Source organism: Astatotilapia calliptera, chromosome 22 (assembly GCF_900246225.1).
Source record: "Astatotilapia calliptera chromosome 22, fAstCal1.2, whole genome shotgun sequence".
NCBI lineage: Eukaryota > Metazoa > Chordata > Actinopteri > Cichliformes > Cichlidae > Astatotilapia > Astatotilapia calliptera.
In genome coordinates, this window is record NC_039322.1 from 17,189,571 (window position 1) to 17,212,972 (window position 23,402).

General features: G+C 39.9%; 2 protein-coding genes across 6 annotated transcripts; both read right to left on the reverse strand.

Annotated features, from left to right (window-relative positions):
* Positions 1–826: 826 nt before the first annotated feature.
* On the reverse strand, positions 827–13,296 carry LOC113014138 (uncharacterized). Of its 3 annotated transcripts, none has more exons than XM_026155456.1 (13): positions 12,948–13,296; positions 11,537–11,605; positions 9,166–9,190; positions 4,704–4,787; positions 4,462–4,601; positions 4,237–4,356; positions 4,077–4,122; positions 3,083–3,998; positions 2,872–2,980; positions 2,722–2,787; positions 2,513–2,614; positions 2,178–2,409; positions 827–1,276 (listed from the first exon to the last, which is right to left on the reverse strand). In XM_026155456.1, the coding sequence occupies exons 1-13, from the start codon at positions 13,005–13,007 to the stop codon at positions 1,038–1,040; spliced, it is 2,208 nt and encodes a 735-aa protein (XP_026011241.1). In that variant the 5' UTR covers positions 13,008–13,296; the 3' UTR covers positions 827–1,037. The 3 variants fall into 3 exon arrangements, with proteins under 3 accessions (XP_026011241.1, XP_026011240.1, XP_026011239.1); XM_026155455.1 differs by having other exon boundaries at positions 2,178–2,406; positions 4,704–4,802; XM_026155454.1 differs by having other exon boundaries at positions 4,704–4,802.
* Positions 13,297–13,389: 93 nt separating this feature from the next.
* Positions 13,390–21,538, reverse strand: LOC113015053 (regulation of nuclear pre-mRNA domain-containing protein 1A). Of its 3 annotated transcripts, none has more exons than XM_026156961.1 (7): positions 21,139–21,538; positions 18,883–19,012; positions 18,295–18,401; positions 17,921–18,015; positions 17,600–17,726; positions 16,036–16,211; positions 13,390–14,375 (listed from the first exon to the last, which is right to left on the reverse strand). In XM_026156961.1, the coding sequence occupies exons 1-7, from the start codon at positions 21,287–21,289 to the stop codon at positions 14,277–14,279; spliced, it is 885 nt and encodes a 294-aa protein (XP_026012746.1). In that variant the 5' UTR covers positions 21,290–21,538; the 3' UTR covers positions 13,390–14,276. The 3 variants fall into 3 exon arrangements, with proteins under 3 accessions (XP_026012746.1, XP_026012745.1, XP_026012747.1); XM_026156960.1 differs by lacking the exon at positions 13,390–14,375 and adding an exon at positions 14,382–15,556; XM_026156962.1 differs by lacking the exon at positions 13,390–14,375 and adding an exon at positions 15,492–15,690.
* Positions 21,539–23,402: the final 1,864 nt, after the last annotated feature.

A 23,402-nucleotide genomic window follows, 5' to 3' on the forward strand; every position in this document is an offset into this window, starting at 1 on the left:
GGAAAAAACAACAAATGCATTTTATATATACACAGATACACAAAATGAGCATCGGAATGGGGGAAAAGGTGATTTCATTGACTTTGAATGAGGCATGGCTGCTGGTCTGAGTATTTCAGAAACTGCTGATCAACTGAGATCTTCACAGTCAACCAAAAAAATAAATATATCAAATCAAATCACTTTTATTGTCACATCACATGTGCAGGTACACTGGTACAGAACATGTGAGTGAAATTCTTGTGTGCAAGCTTCATCCATATATCCAGTGAGTTCTCTGAGAGAAAATGCCTTGTTGATGTCAGTGGTCAGAGAACAGACTGTTTCAAGCTTAGAGGAAGGCATCAGTCACTCAAATAACCACTCATTAAACACAATTTATGCAGCAGCGTATTTCTTAATGCACAATAAGTCCAACCTTGAAGTAGATGAGCTTTAGCTGCAGAAGATCACATTGGGTGCCACTTGTGTCAGCTAAGAACAGGAAACTGAGGCTACAATTTGCCCAGGCTAAGCAAAATTGGGCAATAGAAGATTGTAGCGCAGTCAGTGTTTTCCTCAGAGTCTCACTTTCTGCTGCAACATTCAGATGGTAGGTTCAGAATTTGGCATAAATATGAAAGCCCTTCCCTTTATAACCAGTGTTCCCATCTTCTAATGGCTGCAGCCAGCATGATAAAGCACCACAAAGCTCAAATGATCGCAAATTAATTCAGTTAATTCAAAATAAATTCACTGAAAATATGAAATACAACGATGGCAATAACAGTATTACTTCTCTGGTTGTTGGTCAGTAAGAAATTTGAAAAAATGAAATGATTACAACTGCAGTAGACAAATGTTTTAATTCTTACACCAGATGTCAACATTTGATCAACCAAGGTCTTTGCAAATATCCAACACAAACAACAACAAAAAAATAGAAAGAAAAATGAAGGGAAAGAAATTTAAACCCAAATCACATTTTAAAATCTGAACTTTACCTTAAAACACTGCATTACAATAAATGATTATTAAGGAGATTCCAGTGATGACATTTATTTCCTTGCCACAAGTTCCAGGAGGGCGGAGGTGATTTTGTCCAGGTTGTTAGAGTACCGGGGTCCTCTGGGCATCCTGGATTCTTGATCCATGTGGAGGGGAGGTGCAGAAGAGTGAGAGTCGAAAAACTCTCCAACAGGAGGCTGGTAGTCACGAGAGGGCAGGGATTCTGGAAACCTTTCAGGATAAAAGGGCGGCTCATCTAAGCGGTTTGTATGAGGAGTTCCAGATTCCTCTGACAAAAAAAAAAAAAAAAAAAAAAGAGGAATGAAATTGAATTACATGAAAGAAAGTGGAATCAGCCACACTTCCTCTGACACAGGGAAGCTGAATATACAACTTATTGTTTATTATCTTATTTAACGATGCAATCAAATTCATTCAGTACATAAAATCAAAAGCTCAACTTGGACACCTTTGCAAACTATGCCTCATTATACATAAATTCAACTAAACTATCCTAAAAGGATACCACAACAAAACTCAAAATACATTCAAAGAAGAAAATCCCATCAAATTTCATCAAAACCTCAAAGTTCATAAGTTTATTTTATTAATACGTCAATAAATTGGCATTCGACCCATACAACAACACATACAGCACAATTCCAGACAAAAGGCATGATTATACCCCTCCCTCTCCTGTTTATCACACCTGAACCATGCCTGTTGTTAATGTGATGAACTATACCTGTGGTTATTCTGCTACAGACACCTGTTCATGTGGAACTGACTTGAAGAATATATTCTAATAGAGGGGCCCTCCCAGAGCCCTGACCCAAATCCCACACATCACCTGAGGGATACCATGGAGAAAATTACGTCAGCTGGTCGAAGCTCTGGTGTGGATGAACTGAAAGCCTTGCTGACTGGAACATTAGGGAAAACTTTGCAGGTATTATAGAAACTGATCTGCCCTACCTTTCTGGTATAAGCAGCTCTACTAATGGATGAAAGAGTCTTTAAAGAAGCAACTATTGAGTGGCCATCTACTGTCTGCCTTTATTTTGAGCTGTACTTATTTTTGCCTAAAATCTTTCAAGGAAATTATGCTCGTGTTATTTTTATCGATGTCTAACTTTTATAAAAGACTATTGAACCCTAATGGGCTTAAATAAACTGCACTGTGCACATACCTTCAAAGCGGCCTCTTTTTGAGTATCTGGACTCTTCGTGTGCAGGGGGGGGATAAACATTGTGCCGCTCCTCTGGAAGATGCTCACGCTGCCTCCAGTCTCTGAAGTCGAGGTCTTCTGGCTGTCTGTGGTGCGAATCATCTCTCATGGTCCTTTCGAACGGCGGCTGTCGAGGGTCCAGCTCCATGTTGCTGTAGTTTCTGGGGATCCCTTCTCGACCGTGGCTGTTCTGCTACCATGACAAAACCATACGTTTTGTTAATATAAGCAAAGTCTTTGTGTTCTTCTACTAATATTATATTAAAAAGACAGGCGGTGTGCAGAATGACACATACCACAGCTTTCTCCATCTTTTTTGTTTTGAATTCTTTAAGCAGGTTGCAAAGTTTACTTTTCAAGAAGTCAGCCTCTTCAGCATTCTCAATTTCAATGTTGCTCTAAGAAAATGTGAAAGGGAAAAAAAACAACACACTGAGAACTCTTTGAGTGAATAGTTGCATAACAAAAACATGTGCAAGTCGCCAATAAGGATTAATCATCTTACCAGCATATCAAAGACGCCCTCCGACTCAGAGCCTCCTCTTTGGTTCATTTCAGGATGATGTGGACCCTAAAAAAGCAAAAGGTCTTGCTCAAATAAAGATTTGTTTTACTGGATATTACTCTACTGTGATGTGAAAATAAACTACGGTACCTGTGGTTCTCTGTAGATGTCTGAAAATTGTCCTCCACTCATTGGTGCACTACCTGGCCTTGGGTCACCTCCAAACTTTGGAATTGGAGATCCATAATTATCCCCATACCTTAAAGCAGCAATCAAACATGTTTTTTTGGGTTTTTAAAAAAAAAAAAAAAAAAAAAGCCCACAACACTTACAAAAAAACAACTACAATTTTTACACTTACATCTCCCTTGTCCCTTCCACTTCCTCTGGAGTAGCATCAGAGAAGCGGCTCTTTCTTTTCCTTTTACCGTGAACATCATCTTCGGCGCCTCCTTTCAGGAACCGCCTGAATGGCTCTGGGATGTTAGAAATGGCTCTGCCAACATCCATGTGTCTCTGTGAGGCTGGGCCTCCTGCTCTCCTATCAACTCCCTCATCCTGATGTACCTCTCTCATCTCATGACGATAATCTTGAATTATATTGAACAAATTGTCACGTGATCGGTCCCCCTCCATAGATGCAGAGAAGTTCCTCCTCCTGGCTTCTGGTTCACTTGATCCCTGTCTACCTGCTTTGTTCATACCGTCGTGCCTATCAGCTTCCCTCTCCAGGGACCACCGCAGTTTATCAACTTCAGGGTACATGGCCTGGGAGGGTGAATACTCAGAACGACCGTTCCCACCCCTGACATCCTCAGAGTGGAAATCCTGAACAGACTCTCTTTCTGGATAGGCTCTTCTATAAGGAGGCACCCCCTCAGGGTAATAGTCAGACTGACCGAGGCCACCAGGCAGCTCCTCCCTAAAATCATACTTGGGAGCATCACCTTGCTCAAGTGCCAAACATCTTTGTGAATCGCCACCATATCCCTCTTCATACTGATGACGATAATCAGAGTCCATGTAGCCTTCTCTGTACGCATGGCCTTCCCTAAAATCCGACCTTCGCGGTTCATCTCTGGTGCGCTCATTGCTAAGCCTGTTCTCCCGCTGGCTGCGCCTGTCTACGTTCATGTTAGGGTCATTCGGAGGAAATGCAGATGCGTTTGGGTAACTTGAGGCATGCTTCCTTCGGTGATAGTCCTTGAGTTCGGGTAGGAGTGGTGGCAAATCTTGTGGGTTCGTCTGCTCCCTGTTTTGCCTCGGCCTTTGGGAAGCTAATAATAAAGTCATAATTAGAGAAAAATACAACCAAACGTTTACTTTTTAACCATGTTTACTATCAATCAAGGTACCTCTTGAGCTGTTTGATCTACTCTCGTTCCCCTTTTTGAACAATGACTGGGGGAAAAAAAAAAACATGAATAATAAACATTTACTGTATGTAACAAAATGTATAGAATTTTAGAAGCACAAAAAATATGGTGTGTAATCTGGGTAATTCATCTGGCATACCTTTGGAGTCCCTCTCCCATCCTGTCTCTCTATTATTTCTGCTTTGGCGCGCATAATCTTCCCCCCGAGGGTTTGTACAGAGGGTCTATCCCAGGTCACCAAGTCAGGCCGCTTCAATTCCTACATAGACAGAAAGGGAATGTGATCTCTCTTTGCTTTAACATCTTATTATAAAGAAAAACAGAATAACAAAGAAGTATTTAAGTAATGCTCTGAATGCTTTACCACATATTTCTGCCTGTGTTTGCGTCCAATCACATGACAGACCATTTCTGCAAGGACGGCTGACTGATTACAGAGCTTACATAAGTATTTGGGGCCTATTTGTCGGTCACTAGGAGGCCCCTCTTCCAAAAAGTTCAAACCTGGAAATTAAGAACAAGCAAAAAGTTAAAAACAATCAAATAATCTGGTATTTTAAAAAAAACAAAAAACATCTGCTTAAAACTTTCTGCAAAGTTATTCACCAATGATAGGCTCATCCAGATTCAGGTAATCCAGGTACTCTATAATATCCTTAAACTCCGGTACGTGTCTTCTGACAGACCGTCCTGGGAAGCCACATGCTAATAGTTAGCAAAAAGACAAAAACTACACAGTGTTTATAAAAGTCATCATCACAGTATAACAATAAGACAAGAGCAATACTAACTGCTTCAATTTAAACTCCTTATTAGAGGATGAGTCTTTATTAAGGGTTAACAGGGGTAAGGGAAGATTATAAGTCAATATAAGACAAGGCCTGGTGTATTGTAGCTGCAGCTGAATGGTATAAAATCTTCAGCTTAGATCTTAACTATCTTAGATTTCTGATAAACTATCATCTAATGTATGAGCCCCAGTAGAACTTCTAGTCCAGACAGTTTATTTATTTCATGTTGCTTTTTGAATGTCATCAGACAAGGAAAAAAAATGTTTCCATGATTTTCTGAAACATGTACCTTGTGTGGCATAATGGATTTAATGGCAAAAAACATCTGAACTCTAATGGTACCTATATTACCAACTAAGAAATGTTGTTGTTTTTTTTGTTTTTTTACAATATCCCAATATTATTGTATTAAAAATATCCCAATAATGGTGTAAATGTTTAATTTACTTGTGCAAAAGGCATAAATAAAACAAAGTTATTGAAGTGCATACTTGTACAACATGTTCCTTTATAAAAGACATTACACCAAACTCTGGACAGATCTGCAGAGATGTTTACTTATCCTTTCGTCATCTGAGTGTGGAGTATTAGTGCACCCACAGATGTCCTGCCACTAGAATAACTGAATACATATGTATAGTTGCTAAATTTAGTCAGAGTGGATTTTGAGGGAGTCATACAGACACAGGCTGGCCAGTGCCATCTAATTTTGTGCAAACAGCTTGTTTGACTGACATTTTTAGAAGTTGTGAAGATTTCCAACAAGCTGCAGCTGTTGCTTGAAGAGCAACACTGGAAAAGCTGCATTTTAGTAGCCATGTGTGGTTTAAGAGCAGTACAGTATTTTTTCTGATCTTGATACGACAATGCTACACATTTATTTCAGCAACTTATCATGTAACACCATAATTAAATCACAAAAAGGCTGTTAATGCAACCAAATTTGGCAAAAAGTGCAAAGATCCAGAAAGGAAAAGAAAAACTAAATGAGCAGAGAAACCCAACAAATGCAGATGCTTCTACAAGTGCACTTCATGGTAAATAGCATCCAGTCACGCTCAGCGGCACGTATACAAACGCAGGCCCAGTTGGTTCTGTTTTTGAATCACGATGGCAAGTGCAAAACATCAAAGTGGCTTTGAAACAGGGTTCATTCTTGGGGCACGAGTGGCAGGAGCTTTAATCGCTTGAGGCACCAACACGCTCTGCGGCAGTGATCTAATAAGCATGGGTAGGACATCAAGTTTGATGCATGAAGGCTGTACGATAATACCTACTGACTCAAGGGCAACAACGTACCGCTGCAAAATCTTCATTGTTTGTTTCCTTGCTATGTCCACCTTGTCACGGGTCCTGTAAACTGATGTAGACACACTGCAGCTGCCACAGCTAAGACACATTTTCCTCTGTGTTGGAAACAGGTGGTAGGGAATGTAACACTTACATGTATTCAGTTTTTCCCCCACATATGCTGATGTCTCTCTTGCATTCCCATTGGCTGGGTAGTAGACACAGGTCATGGCTGACGTTTCACTGTGAGCTGTCCTAAACTTCTGACCCTGTCAGAAAATTTCCCCAGCCTCTGTTTTGGTAGAAAAGCTGTTAGAACAGCCAGCTTTGATCCTCTCTCGCTGTAAGATGTTGGATCACGGCTTTGGAGCCACAATCAAAGATGGCACCACTGCCATCCATACCCAGCTCCCCGAATATGGGATTTTGGGGGCAGATGCTGATACTTATTTTCCATCCTTCCATTCATTTAAAAAAAAAACAAATAATTTTCCACTTATCCAATTCAAGGTGGTGGGGGATCTGGAGTCTATCCCAGGTGGCTTGGTGTGAGTGTGAGGCAAGGTAAACCCTGGACAGGTCATCAATCCGCAACAGGGTTAACATGGGCAGACAGACAACCATTCACACCTATGGGCAATTTAGAATCACCAATTACTTTAACCCCAATAACTGGATGTCTTTGGACTGTGGGAGGACGCTTGAGTACCCGGAGAGAACTCCCGCAGACACAGGGAGAACATGTGACCTCCACAGAGAAAGGCCCTGGGTCAAACACTAGATTCAAATGATATGTGTATTATGTATCTGTGAAAGGCCCATATCTGCTGATTTTAATCAGCCAACCAATCAGTCAATTCAAATCCTTTTGGGTCATTAAAGGAGTTTTATGGGTTCACCTATGGAAGAGTTTGGGGAAAATTGTTACATAGGTGTAACAATAGCTCCATATTGCAGTGGTTCTAACAGCGAAATATCCAGTTTAAACTCAAGAAGGGGACAAACATCCCGTTTGGCTTGCCTCGGGAAGGATATCCAGAGTTTAAAAAAAACCTGCCAAATCATCTACCCACTGTGGCGACTCCTGGTGAATAAAAGAGCAGCTGAAAGTAGCTTTTTACACAGGTGTAATCATTTTCACCATTCCAACTATGGAAGGTTTCAAACTGGGTCCACGTGATGGAAATTTGATCATTAGATGGTTAGAGCGATGCTCTGACATACATCCACATCGCTGCAAGTTTTCTGTGACCCTGTGGACCCATCTACAGAGATGAGTCCACCAGGTAGAAGTGGAAAAAGTATGCCAAGACTTCTTCTCCGTAGCGTCTTCAGCTATCCGAGTGTAATCTTCTACTTACGGCTTTCAAGTTGGTAGTTTGCAGAGTTTACCACCAGCTCTGCAGACCATTGTTACATGGTGTAGCTGTTTACTGTCAGCAGGGGGCTGACAGTAACAACCAGTGCCCAGGCTTGCTTGGGCTGCTGTTGGTTGGTCCTTCAGGCACCCGCGGAGAGGCTTTTTTTTCTCCCGTTCATGTTAGACTTCTGCTGTCGGTCCCTTTCCTATTCCAGGCAACTTTTCAACCAGTCAGCACTGGACTTGCATCGTCCACATTGAGCTATGTGCTGTTGGGGCTTTGGAGAACCGCACACAAGTGCATTTGCATAGGTTGCCTCTGCGTGGGCAAATACCTACACAAACATAGTACTGTAATTCCCACATTAGACTGCACTTTTCACCACCACCAAAACCAAAAGATGGAGTATCTTTTGGAAGAAATGTATTAAATCCCCCAGTTGAAATCCAGACACTTGTTGAATTAATATCCACTTCACTTCTTGGAGACTGTGTTTACCCACTGAGGTGATTACATACCTTCTGAGCCTTGTTTCCCATTTGCACTCACATCATTAATAGGAACTCTGAAGTCATGTAGTAGCTTTCCTGACACGTCACCCCTGTTGACATCTTACGTTTTCCTATAATTGTGTTTCATGTTCTTCACTTTCTGTTTGCATTTCTTCATTGCGTGACAGATGCAATGAGAGGATTCGTTTCAATACAATGTTCACTCTTCTGGTGCTGCATTCCTTTGTTTGACCAGTGCACACTTATATCTGGAGCATATGTGTACACCTTCATCACTCAAAGTTTCTCTTTCCCTGCTGGGAAAGTACCTACCCTAAAAACCCTGTGAAGAACTGTGATGATTCCGAGTTCCAGGAGTGTGGATGCAGAAAAATGGGGGTACTACGTCCAACAGTCAGCAAACCTAAGAAAACGTTCTTGCAGTCCTATAGGACCAAATATCAAGGTGCTCTGAAGATGGTCTGGCCCAACGCCATAATGAAAAACTTATCTGAATATCAACTTGGAAACATCGAAGCCATGTGACCATTTTAAAGTCCACATTTGTTGGAGCAGAAAGCTGAGTCGATGTGAATCCAGTTCCTCATACAGACTTCCATTTCATTTTCAAAAATAAACATGAAATCACTGCACTGTGCTAAATGAAAAGTATAAATCTCTTAAATAAACTTCAAATTTCTAACTCTCCATACCCAAATTAAGAAAACAAAATGGCTGAACACACACTGGCAGACAAAAAAGCCACAACATCATCAGTGAGAACACACACTGATGTTCAAAAACAAGTCCTGACTTGCAGCCGATGTTAACCGATTTGATCACTGATGTTAAGTTTGGGGCTTTGTGTCAGTGGTCCAGATATAACCTGAGATGCATCTAAGGAGCCTAAGCCAAACCACCAAAGAAAAAACAAAATCTGGACAAACTATTTGTCCTTACACGTTGACTTCTGGGTATCTTTATACATTTACTTCTAAACAAAACTGCTGCCCATTCAAACCGGAATGGGCACTATTCACATGTACATTGAATTACCCATCAGAACAGACACATGGCCAGGGAAGGAATGAAAAAATAAAAAAATAATAAAAGAGGGAAGATGAATTCTACTTACCAGAAGTTACTAAGCCACTCTCTTTCTGCCAGGAACGAAAGGAGAACAATAAAAATAAAGTCAATCAGTGCTGGATAAACAACACTGGATGTAGTTCACCTCTGCTACAAACAGAAAAGGAGTTATTTTATGGAATCAAACGCATATTAAAACCAAAACCACAGCTCAAATGAGGTGCAGTAAAGGTGCCTGTCCACACCTGTCTTCTTAGTGTGCGTTAGATCATAAAGAGATAAAGCAGTTAAGGACTAAAGAGTTTGTACTCCAGTCACTTTTCACACAACTGTATAAATTAAACCCCCACCGCGGGAGGTGGGAGTTATATCTGCATGTGAATATATTAATGCAAAGAAGCAGGATGTAGCTTTCTTCAGGATGACCAAAAGTTCTATTGAAACATCTGGAGGGATCCTTCTAGGAACTGTTTATAGGAATGAAATGCGCCAGCACACTGCTGGGGCTAAACCAAGGTCCAAATAAAACTTTACCATTACAAAAAGCTTCAGTACGGATGTCAAACTGAAGCTGTAGAGGTCTGCAGAGTAGCCTCCTTGCACTTGTTGTCGTCGTCGTTGTTGGTGGTGGCAGCGCTGCTAGGAAAGTATAAATGTATACCTACGTATACATTTTTCTGGCTCATAGAAAATAAAACCAGTTTTAAGTAGGTCTGCGCCTCAGCGGAACGCCAAACCAGCACCATCCAAGAATTAGCAGCTGATTTGCGATAGTGGTTAGAAAACAGCCAAAAGACAGGAACTCAGTTCAAGCAACTTCTGCTTATGTGCTACACAGATTCTGCACTTGGCAATAAGGTCTGCCAAAACATAGCTACCCAAATAACCAAACAGTGGCTGACTTCCTCTAGTGTAAAGACAGGAAGAGAAGGGCACCAGTTTAGTTCAGCGAGATGAGCAGGTGACCATATGCCATATGGCCAGAGAGCAGTAGGCCCGGGTTTGAGTCCCACCCGCGGCCCTTTGCTGCATGTCTTCCCCTATCTCGCTCTCTCCCCGCTTTCCTGTCTCTCGACACTGTCACTATCAACAAACGAAGAGAAAGTAAGAAGCTGAAGAAATGTTGCCATGGCTCCACAGTGCACTGTTTTTGTTTTGTATTTTTTAATTCAGTTTGTCTTCCAGGCTTGACTGTACAACAAGTCACTTGTTAAATCAGCACGTGTGTCTTGGAAGGCACACTTCCCAACATAATGAACAAGAACAACCAAGAAAGCTCACATGACTTTACCTAGTGGAACAGACCCGAACCTGGCTCAAAGGCACAGCAGACAAGTTCCTGAAATTTTCTTGGGCATTAACAGGAAGACGTTCAAAGACTTATGAAGCTGACACATCATACATGACATGGTTCAAGACCATTTCCTTTGTGAAACTCCACTGTGTCAGCATAGTCTGTGGCCACTATTAAAAAGAAAAACAAGTTTGTTTTCCTCCTTTAAAACAAACACAACTGTCCATTATTGGCGCAAAGTTCAGGATGCATTGATGTGAAGGGGCCACTAAAAAAGGCAGATGGTGGTAGGGGCCTGGTTTTAGTAGAACATCTGCATCTGGGGAGGTGAGCAAAGTGTTGAGAAGAAATGTCTGGCTTTTCTTTGCAGAAATCCTTAAACCCCTTCACCCAAAGAACCAACCAAGCCTGCCTTTTTCAAGACTCCTTCAGAACTTGCCATTTTCAGGTTGTCAGTTGCTCGCTCCAAGAGTAATTGTAGTTGTTTCCCAGACTGAAGGAGAAGAAGAATGCTGTGTGAAATACACAGCCAGGCAGGCTTTCACACTCTGTTATACATCATCGAACTAAATATTACCCTGTCATCCTTGCACAAACTTACTGCAATGGCGAGAGACACAGTACTCTTCTGAAATGGCCAATCCAGCTTCTTCATAGCAGTCAAACACAAAGGTGGAAAGCATCCAGCTTTCCTGGTTGATTCTGTAGCTCAAAACTCACTGAACCCTTGACGGCAACGGCTGAAGAGAGGCAACCCATGTCAACTTTTGTTGTCACTACTCTTGTACTTACTGTAACATGATTTTTTTTTTTTAAATCTTCAGAAGAAACAATGTGTTCGACTGTCAAGACTGAAAAAGGAAGAGCTGTCAGATGCAAAACCAGGAATTAAACCAGGAGGGGAAAACTGTAGGTGGGCTTCAAACAAAAAAAAAAATTAAAAGATGTGAGCAGCTTGGAAAACTTGTTTCTCACAGACGTCTGGTACCTGTGGAAATCTGAGACTAAAGAGAAAGTACATGGAATAATGCAAAAACGATGATGACATCACTTTTGAATACATTTTAAATGACTGCATTACTATTAATGTTTAGCTTTCTACACAAGTAGATTTCTTGAGTACCTTTATATGTCCTGGGGTGGTCAGGTGTATCTTGTACAGGGTATCACCCCTTAAGGATTTTTCACAGATCTTGATTGAGAAAGAGCAAAAAACAGATGAATTAATAACAATAAGCTGACAGACACAAATAGACACACTAAATTAAGCCTTATTCTGTATTTTAGTTACAAAAGGTAACTTAACTCTAAACTATATGACCACTTTTAACCCTTGAATACTGTTCATTTTATATGCTTTCATACTATAGTCTGTGTCAAAATTGAACTGGGCCAAGAATTCCTTCACATCAAGTGTATAAAACAAATTCTAATATACATATATCTTTATAAAGTATAAATAGTCTATCTGACATTAATAAAATGATTAATAGTCCTTAATTGATGTCTCAGAGAACAGGGTGAGTGTTTTTTAGATTTTACAACACTTATATTTGGAGAAAAACATGAGATATCACAAAATATGATGACCTATTTTACTTAAGGTGAAAATGTAGCACCTGTAATGTTTAAAAGATATTATAATGAGATGGAAAGAATGTTACAACCATTAAAACACTCAACTCTTCATTCTGGATCATATAAAAATCCTTATGACTACCATATATCAAAACAAATTTATTAAATACTTAGAGCAGGTACTTAGCATGTGTGGGACACATTTTAGCTTTTCGTGTACAACTGGGATTTTTGGAGACCTGCAATGTAAATGTGTCTGTCTTAAAAGCACTTTGAGTTAACTTCTGTTTAAATGTGCTATTGGTTATAAATAAAACAGATTTGATGGTTAACACAAAAAGGTTCAGACATTTTTCATTGTGCATGTGTTCATGATTTTACAAGATTCATTTGGCTACTTACTGAACTTAGAAGAGAAACAAATAGCGCACTAGTATCTGGTATATCAATACCAGCGTTGTTATCGATACTACAGATATTTGGATCGATTCGCCCACCTCTACAACAAAGGCAATTTTCGTGACTTAACGAAGGTTCCTCTGCCACCTTTGTCCCGTAAAAAATACGCACAACTTGGTATGTACAGTTTTAGTTTCAGGGTTGCCTAAAATCAACGTTTCTTTGATTTTCCCCACAGTGATGGATCCAGAATCCTTCTGAGTAAATACGCGACCCAGATCCATTCAAATTTTAATTTTACTTTTGCCTCACTTCATGAAAAATCATGACATTTTCAAGCTAAAAGAATCACATGCTGAATCACTGCAGTCAAACGTAAAAATTGATGGAATTTGACCCGAACAGGTCAAAAAGAGCAGGACTAATTCACGTCCGATGTCATATACCTCCAGAGGCTAGCTAAAAACGTTAGCTTTGCTCGCGGCACGCTTCCTTTTTTCCGGGAACCTCGCTTTCGCCAAATTATTACGTCTCTCAGCTAACGTTAGCATGCTTACCTCGCATTCAATAAACGCGATATCCTCCTCCTCATATGGCGTTTCGAAGTTATCCATCATGAACTTTAATCAGTGGCCGTACCCTCTAGAGGTAAAGCTACCTGCTTAGCGACTGTTTACTAGCTAAATCGCCTGAACCAAGCTAGTTAACTGTTGTGATCAGCAAGCGTTATTGTTGTAACACTAGCGAATTGGCGTGTTTTGTTTCTTTTGTTTTCTATATTAAATACTTTGTATCATATCCAACAAATGTTTACACAGCTATTGTATTATTAAGAAACCAGGGGAAAAATAGCTTCGTCTTCCTGGTTGATGGGCGGACGCTCGCTCTAAGAAACCCACGTGACCGAGGCTGTCGCCACAGAGGCGTAAAAAAGGAACTCCCCCTGGTGTTCACATATTTAATTGCACTCAATAGCACATACTGCAGATAAGACGATAAAACATTTGTGCACTTTGTTTATTTGGTTCTAAGCATTTGCTTCATATTTACAAAAACAGCTTGTTTTTTTCCTTTTCCTTTTAAGTCTGGCTTTGGAAACCGGGGCACTTCTCAAGCTGTGTGAGGCATCTGCACAGCATTCAGGAGACTTCCAAGATAAAACTATGGAGCGATACAGTAAACAAGACAACAAAACCCATTATCTCACCCTTTCCGTACTGTGGATATCTGACATAGCTCATTAATTTGAATGAGCAACATTTTCTTCACCATGTTGACACAATTACAAACCAAAAGCACTTATGACAAGGAGCAGGCACAACTCCATATTTACATGCAAACTACAATATGTACACTGACCAATGGTTTACATTCCCCTTTCACAAACAGTAAATCATAAATACACACTTGGGTTTGCTTTAAGGAACATGGCTTCCTACTCAGTTTCAGACATTTGAGGCTATTATTACAAACAAGGATCTATAACCCTTAACTTAAGACAGTTAAAGGGAACGTAATGCCAGCAGAATACAGCAAATTAAAATGAATGATCACACTAGAGCAATGTACTCTGATGCATTATCTTAATCAGTATAAATAAAAAAATATCACACCAGATTCATCCATACAACTGGAAAGCTGGAAAGTTAGGCAGCTGGGGCCAAAGCACAACAGGCCTGTGTCGGGATGATTTTAAATCTTCTAAATGATAATAAGATGTTTATGTTCATAAACCCACGTGGATAAATAATTGGCTGTAGACAGAATGAGAACCACAGATTACTGCACAGAGACAAAGATACACCCCAAAGTCAGGAACAGAGGACTATGGCAAGGTCACAGATCAAATATTAAACAGGCGTCTGATCAGATGCGTCAGTAGCGCGTCAGTTCGAAGAGTTGTAGTGTCCTTCTGGGAGATTGTTCAGACGTGATCGCAGCTCCTTTCGAACCTGGGTGACCCTCGCCAGTTTGCGTTTGTATTCCTGAAAAAGTCCACAATGACAGACAGCCATCAGACGCCAAAGATCCTGCAGTCTGAATCACACCGATTTATGGTGTTGGTTTTTTTTCCCCCTAGTCTCAGTATCAGTATTACATGAGATAAATACACACACATATTGTAATTTTAAATTATAATGTAATATAAGAAACTGAAGTGTTGAATGTGCGCTTCATGGATTACAGACCAAGAGCAGCTTAAAGCTCCAGTTAAAGTTCAGATTTAAATTCAAGGATTTCCAATAAACATGTTTCATGTATTTTAATTAGTGGCCACCACTAAACAGTGTGTCAGGGTGTTTTAGTTTTATCCAAACACCCAAATCATTCAGCAAAAATGCCACGCTCTTTCTCTCCATGTTTATGAATGACTTTGCTCGACTTAGATCAACCTCCACTGTAATGAGCCACACTAAAGGGCACCAAAAAACATTTACCTTTGCAACAGCTTTTTTTTTCCCCTAATAAAAGACTGGCCACACAAACTGCATGCAAAGTGCAGTGTAAGGTACTGAAAACAGGACTGCATGTGGACAAAATGATTTCACCTGATCCATGTATTTGATGTTTTTTTCCCACCTTAATCTTGTCACATTTTACTTTCTGTGCCATGTTTCTCAAATGTGTTCAGTGACTATATCTGCCAGCCAATGCATGCAGTGTGTGTAGGTCATCAGTACTTTTCCAGCATAGATAACAGAAATGTCCAAATGAGGGAAGGGGAGAGGAAAAGAAAAAAAACAAACTATGTTCTCTTTGTGTCCCATCGTGTTGCAAATGACATAAATCTCTTCAGAAAGCATAAAGCAAAAGTACCAAGAAAGATAAATGAACAAGATTTTAATCAAATTTGAATCTCATTAATTTATGTTTATTAATCATGACAATGATTATGATAAATATCTGATCTACATCTCCCACTAATCAGAAAATCCTAAAGTATATAACTGCCATTTACTGTCAACTCCACAACCAAAAGTACGTTTCATAAACCACCTTCAAACCTGAATAAGAGGGTAAACTGTAGGTGTTAGAGCACAAAAAAAGGACTCACAAAATCATTTTCACTTTTTATTTTCAGACTTTTTCTTTTCTTTTTTTTTTTAAACAAAAGGTATTGACTGAGTGACGATACAAAGATGAGACGTGGGATCCTTGTGGTGCCCTGTAGATAAGATCTGAACAATTACCGTCAACGTGAAAAGCACAGCTTTGAGCAAACAAGAAAACTCAGTGGTTACATTTTTAAAGCTCTAACGGGTTCATTTTGATTACTACTTACCTCATAGGCAGGACACACTGAGTGAAGTGAGCAGAAAGAAAAAGGCTCAAAGAGAAAGCCAGTGACGAGGGAAAAGATAACTTAGACATTAAGTCTGTATCTAATCGAGAGGCTTCCCCTCAGTTTGCACATCAGCAGGGCTAACACTAAAAACATGCAGGGTAGCTTTATAAAAAAAAAAAATAATAAAAAAAAAAGCATGACAGAAAGCGTGCAGCATGCTGAGAAACTTGTAAAAATACTTATAGAAATTTGTGCTCAAACGTAATTTGTCCACACAGCACAAAAAGATGAACACCAAGGAGAGGTGAGGCAGACAGGACGCACACAGACATATAACAGAGAAAAACTTATTCACGCACTTCAAGTTTCTGCTCATTCTGGGCCAGGCCGTCCTTCTGGCTCTGCAGGAAGACCGTTAGTGTACGCGTGAGCTGCCTCCTGTCGTCAATCTCTGCCGCCAAGCGGCCGCTGTAGTCTGCTAGCAGCATGCAGGCCTCCTCCACCAGCCGGGAAAGTCGCTCTCCTGATTCTTTATCTAAAGCACAGAAAGCACAGAGAGAGCAGAGAACAAAGCCTAAATGCACGTCACTCAGTTATGCATCAATCCTGAAACAATGTAAACAGCATCTGTATAATCAGTGCCAAATCAAACCTTCAATTTGTTTCTGCTGAGGTAAAGGCAAGGGCATTGTCAGACAGATACGAGGGAGACTCAAACACACAAACAATCATGTGTCATGTAATCAAATCTGTAGTGAGTGCTGTGTGCTACACATTCATGTAAATGATCTCTCTTTGTCATAAGGTCAATATCTTTCAGAGCCATCCCCTCTCTCCCATAAATAAGCCTGCAGGTATCCTTCAGAGCGAAAGAACGTCAGCTGCAGAAGTGAGTGTTTGTTTGGCCCAACAAGGACGTCCAGGCGACTGCATATCCCATGTTTTTGTCTCGACTCTCCCTTGTTTGTGCACACCTTATTTCCTCTGAAATACAGTCGTGACAAAACTAAATACACCCCATGATTCAAAAGTTTATATCAACAAAGATGCGGTTTTGATTAACATTAGAATAGTTTTCAGGTTATTCCAACGGACAGAGTCCACAATCACTACTTCTGATGCACACCCGGTCATTTTGTTGTGCAAGTTGGTCTGAAGTATGAAAGAAACCAAACCACTCAGTTCAGAAAAGAGCCTCAAAGCTTACTCCTAAGAGGCTTTCAATGGGAAAAGAGTAAAGTAATCATTTCTTTTAAGACTTTATCAGTCTCTCATTTTGTCTGGAGGTATATTGGCCCAATCGTCTTTACGTTGTTGTTTTAGTTCATTAAGACTTGAGGCAATTGTTTATACACAGCTCTCTGAGGGTCCCACCGCAGCAGTTCAGTCAGGTTCATGTCTGGACTGGACTGCAACACCTTGAATCTTATTCAGCCTCTCCGTTTTAAAATTTGCTGCAGTGTTTGAAATCATCATCCTCTTGCATGATCCGATTTTAGACAGGCTTTAGTTGGTGGACAGTTAGAGTGCACAGCTAACTAAGCAAGCCAAATCTTTAACTGCCTGATAATAAAATAGTGAGAACTGCTAGATTGTCTCCCAGCAGAAAAAGGGCATGACAACTTCAAACAGGAAATGGCCTTAATTCCCAGATTGCTGGCCAGGAACATTTGCTTAGAACAACTGTTCTAAGATCATTGTTGATGTTTTTCCTCCTTTCCTTTTATAGAGGTCCTCACGCTTGCTAATGATCAGTTAATTCCTGTGGAAGCACTAAGAGTATACTTAATTTTTCACAGGAATCTAGATGTTAAGTGTTTTCTGTAATGTGCAGTATATCAGAGTGGTTCAACAACATTTTCTCAGTCTAAACAACACATGTTCTGTCTAAAGTTTGGTATAAAGTGCGCAGAGCTTCCTTACCTGTGATCCTGTGAAGCAGTGACGTGTCCTGCACCTCAGCAGGAAGGGAGGAGATGCGCTGACGCAGCACTGAGTCGCCAGAAGCAGCGTTCTCCAGCTCCTGCAGAGCTCGGATTAACTCTGCCGTCTGAGGTATAGCGAGCATGATAAAGGCAAGAGGTGAGGGGGGAGCAGAAGAAGGTATTTACACTCAGGAGGAGACACAAAGGCAAACATGAAAACACAGACAGCTGTAAATCATTAACTAGCATGTGTGTGGATCAAAGTGTTATATGATTAGCACTCTGTATTTATAACTGCTCTGTATAACAAGGACAGCACCTGTGGGGGCTCGGTTGGAGAGCTCTGGGAGGCAAAGCCTTCATCATCTGGCTGGATCTCCTCATATGACCTCTTCTTTGTCTTCTTTTCTCCATCTAAGATTTATAAAAAGCAAGAAAAGCAAAACATAACAAGTCAAAAGTCCAGTTTGAAGGTGTGCGTTTTATGTATTATACTACATCTTTAGCCACTTTAAAGCCACAAGCCTGATTAGCTGCATGTTTAGAAATAAAGCAAACATTTGCAAAATAGTGCAAGTAAATAATATAACTATGCTTATCAAGTTTAAACCTCTAGGCACACAGCACACTTGCTATAATTGAATGGTAAGCACTACTGACAAGCTGGTACAGGTTTTGGCTCGTTGAACTTACACAGGACTTGCGAGAGCTGATCGAGCAGGTTATTCTCATACACGGCTCTCTCCTGCCAGATGGATAAAACCCGACCCAGCTGTTTCTTACAGCCCTCCTCACCATCTCTGCACGGGAACACACAGGAAAGAAAAGAAAGAAAGAAAGAACACACGCTTTAAACAGCTTTGCAAACCTGAAGTCAGGACTGGACAAAATTGAATTAAAAAAAAAAAAAAAATCAGTTCTTGGATAGAAATTCTTTAAATGGGAAAATATTAGGGATGCACCTCATTTACCGCCACAGGCCAACTGGCCACTTCTGTCACATTTTCTTTAATGGAAATAAGTTCAAAGATGGACAGCTGATGGCCAAAATGTCATTTTAAACATTGTAATCAGCTCATAATACATCAGTGTGTGCATCCCTAGAACATACAGTATGTGTGTGTTTATACACGTCTTCTCATCAAGCCTACTTATGGCTGCCACCCTCAACCAGTTCTAAAATGTTACTTAAATTTCATACATTTAAAATCCAAAATGATGACAAAATGAGAAAGTTGACATCAGGACAACCATCCATGCCTTTGTCCAATAAAAACTGACCTGTACACATGTTTGAATGCATCAACGATGACTGGAGCAAAGTCCTGGGTGAACTCTGGTCCTTTCCTCTTGCTGTTTTGGATGACGTCATTGGCCAAATACAGGAAGGTCAGCTTGCGCGATACCTGAGCTGCACATGTTTGGAAAAAAAAACAAAGAAACACACATACTATCTGATTATGATTTACAAAAAGGTACAACACAACAATGCCTATTAATGGGCAAGCGCATTTTAACCACTAAAGAACTAAAAACAAAAAACAGAAGTCATGACATACAAAAATGAAATAGAGCCGATTTAAATCTTCAACAGTTTTTTATTATTGTATATAGTATTTTATTCTATACAGTTGTGTACAGCATCTTATTCTTATTCTATTCCAGTGTTCTCTAATTTTTGCTATATAACTTTGCACTGCCCACTTTCTGCTGTAACAAAACAAATTTCCCACATGTGGGACTAATAAAGGTCATCTTATCTTTAATATGCAAAGCCACGTTTAAAAAATTCAAGATACTCGTTATGCTTCACTATAAGCAAGGCTATGACCTTTGCTAATTTAATATGAGCAATGCACCAGATGCACAGGCGAACTGTGCAGTCACATCAGCTGCATGATGCAGAACAAGGTGGCCCTGCAGAAAGAATAATTAAAAAAAAAAAAAAGATTTAATCTGTGGATATTATTTCACAAGTTTAGTGCACGATATGAAGAAGCAATCTGACAAAAATGCATGTTCAGATTTGTATGCCCCAGGATTTTGAAGGCATCAAAGAGATCAAAAACAAAAGCTGATTCTTCTTACTATTTTTAACAATAGAGCACTGGCTCTTGCCTGACTTTGTTCTGGAGAAGCCGAGTGCCCGATTGAGTTCCAGTGAAGGATACTTACACCCCTTCTCGGTTTGTTGTTTTTATGATAAACTAACTGATGCACAAGCCTTTGTTGTTGTTGGACGAGACACAGTCGACACTGAGGTGAGTGTAAAGCTCCGTGGAGAGCCATTTCTATCCCCACTTGCCATTAACACTGGTCTCAGTCACCACCCAAAATACCTCACCCACAAGAGGTATCACTAGGTTGTTGACTAGCACCCCGAGGAAAAATGCACCATTATTAGCTACAATTACAGTAATGCCTGATGTCCCTACAACCCAACTCACTGAATAAATTCAACAACTCCATTATGTACCGTCTACTTAATAAACTTTGTGAACATTTTCTTATAAAAAAAAAAAAAAAAAAAATCATTGACAGTCATCAGATACTATGAAAATCAGAAAAAAGTTAGATCCACCAGTCATTGCTTATATTTTATCACACAACAATGTTCAATAGTCTTTCTCCAGTGAAATGATTGACACAGCTAAATGAGCCAAAAAAAGCAATGCAATTAAAGAATAAATATGCACTTACTCTTAAAACTGTTACATATGTTTAATTAAAACAAGGTCATGTGGTTCGTTTAACATCGACACATTTACTTATGCTTCTCCTTATATAATATATGCACCATTGCAACTATGCATTTTTTAAAAATATTATTATTTAGGGCATTTCACTTTTATTAGGTGGTGCATTGATGATTAGAGGAGAGTGAGTGCGTCTTGTATGTGGTCATCTCAAGCAAACGGCTCTGGCTGTGAGCACAATCTCCACCCACGTGCTAGTCAAACCTTTTGTTTGTGCGGAGTAGCCTATCAGAAGAAAGCTGGCTTAAAGCAAAGCTATACTGTGTATGAATTGCGGTGATTTATCAAGGGTTAGTATAGGATTATTTTGATGAGTTAATCACGCAAAGCTACTGTAGCAGAGAAAAGAAATGAGCATAAGTGGCTTCCTTTATGCTTTATAGTAAAGCTCATTGTAACTGTTGATGTGGGTTTAATTTAAAGCTATTCCCTCAGGTGTTATAAAGTTTAATTTAGTGCAGCTTTAACTGATCGAGACTTACTATAAGCAAAGATGGGAGATTATGGAGATTTTCTAACACAAACACATTTAAGGGAACACACGTTGTCGTCACTTTTCGACAATGCTACTTAGACAAAGCAGTGAAAACCTTTGGCTAGTGACCGAAAGTTGCCAGCCTTTAGCAGCCACCGTGCTAACAGGGACTCTGTGTTTTAACTTTAACAGCAGTTTGGTCTGGCAGTTTTAGCCAGAGCTAGCCTGCAGCTACATGTTACTCACTCTCTGAAGCATGCTCGCTGTGTTTGTTTGGAGGAACTCCTCGGCTCTCACCAGCCTTACCTTTTTTCAGTTCGTTGAACCAAACGTTGACAATGGTCTTCGAGTGTTTTCTGTGGTGGATGAGCCACAGCGACAGTGTCTGTACACTTTGCTGAGAGTTGCTAAGCTCGGACAGTTTCTTCTCTAAAGCCGCCTCGGAGAAAGCTGACATCTCGGCGAGATTAGGGGAGGGAGTGCGAGGCTAGACGCTGGGAGAGGCTGCTGTAAGGTTTCTCCCAAATGTGTGGACTACAGCACGCTAGCCGGTCACAGGGTCTTTGCAGGAGTTTCAGCCATCCAAACTAAATGTCGCAACCTGACTCTGCTACACAAAAGGATGGCTGGTAATACTGACTAGCTATCTCCGTCCTCTCTGTGACTGCTCGGTTGCCTGTGCTTGGGACTGCTTCTTCCTCCTTATCTTAATGGCAGCTGGGGATAAAACTTTTGGTTACCTTAGCGCCACCTTCCGGACTGGAGTGCGGGTCGCATTGGTTATTACACTAACCAACGTTAATATGCTTAAAATCTGAAGTTAAATACAAAAAATCTGCAATATTCATCTACCATTAGATAGTAATTCATTTTTCTGAAATGCTAATTTAAATATCAATCTCTATTGTTAATATATTGGACATCAGAAACATGTAATTCCACAAATTTCTTTACTATCCAGACTGACGAGTATTGCATATATTTATACAGTCTAAGATTCATGATGTCCTCCTCCTCTCAACTTTTACTTCTGCCTCTTATTCCTCCTACATTTCTTAGGAGGCCACTGCAGTGATATCAACCTGTGTTTATTTTCTTCGTGACCACCTCTGTTGTACAATCAATCATATGCAGATATTTTAAAGTTGAGTACATGATATTGTGTTGTTCCTGTTCCAATCTATTGCCCAAAGTTTACATGCATCTGCATAAACATTAATATAATGTATTTTTTGATGTATTCACTGTTCATAATAAATATTCTGTGCATATAGAAATTAGTTACTATCTAGCACTACCTGGATTTACTGGAAGTGTGATTCACATTCATAGATAGCTCACAAATTTAGTACATGCTGTTTCCATAGGAGCCAGGTGCTGCTAATCAAATGCACTTGATTAACTGATCATCAGCAAGTGTGAGCACCTCTATATAAGCAGAGGTTTTGGCAATTTACTGGTAGGCAACTGATCTGTGTTAACACAATGCCACAATCAATCCAGCAGTAAAGAGCCCCAAATTGTATCTTTTCTGTGTCCAGTGTTGCTGCAAAGAAAAGATACAATTTCAAAAAGACTGAACAAATGTGGCTTGTTTGAAATGGTCGCCAGGAGAAAAGAACACGGCAGCACAGCTTAGGGTTTGCAAAGTTGCACCACAAGACCTCAGAACTGAAAAGATGAGCTTGCACAGAAAGCCACTACGTTATTGCTGGTAAACATGGTTCTGCAAGGTATTGAATAATGGGCGTACTACAGAGTCAAACTTACTCCAAAGCAAACACAGAACCATTAACGTGTTTTAATATTTACAGTAAGACTGGCTTTTTACAGTGATCTGCATTAATCGCTGAGTGGACAAAGTTTGTGTTTCCTCGCTGAATTTGAGCAAGCTTGTGAGTATTACGCCACAGGACATTACATAACCTACCGTGACTGCTTGAAAGGAAAAATAACAAACTCTTTTGTTTGAACCTGCAAGGAAAACGATATTTGGTCACATAATTGGTTAAAGTTCAAACTCTACTGGTGCAAAAAAAAAATAAAATAAAAATTCAGCCACACGGGTCAGAACTGTTTTAAAAAACTGTTTTTTAATTTCATAAAAGCAGTCAAACATATCTCAATATTTCTCCTAAAAAAATACAGTGAATCCACTTAAACCTAATGTGATGTTTCACACATTTGTCTTGTTTTCTGGAGTTAAAAAGGCATAAATGTAGATTTAAAAAAACAAAAACAAAAAACACTGCTGTAACGGTCAAAAACAGAAAACAAATAGCCAGTTTGAACAACTTCATAACAAACACAATAAAAGAATAAAAATATACACACAGGTAGCTGTTTAGTGTTTACGGGCACGTTTCTCAGCCTTCACTGAATGTGAACTTGGAAATACACGAGTGAGTTCTATTTAAATGCTCAGTATCTTCAATTCTTCTACTTCTCTTATAACGACTGGATTAGTGGATAAGGAGTGCCGTTTCACCTCATTGGTGCTCTTTGACTTTCAGTCTCCACAAAGTTTAAACCTAAAAGTCCCAGCAGACAAAAAACAAAAAAAAACAAAA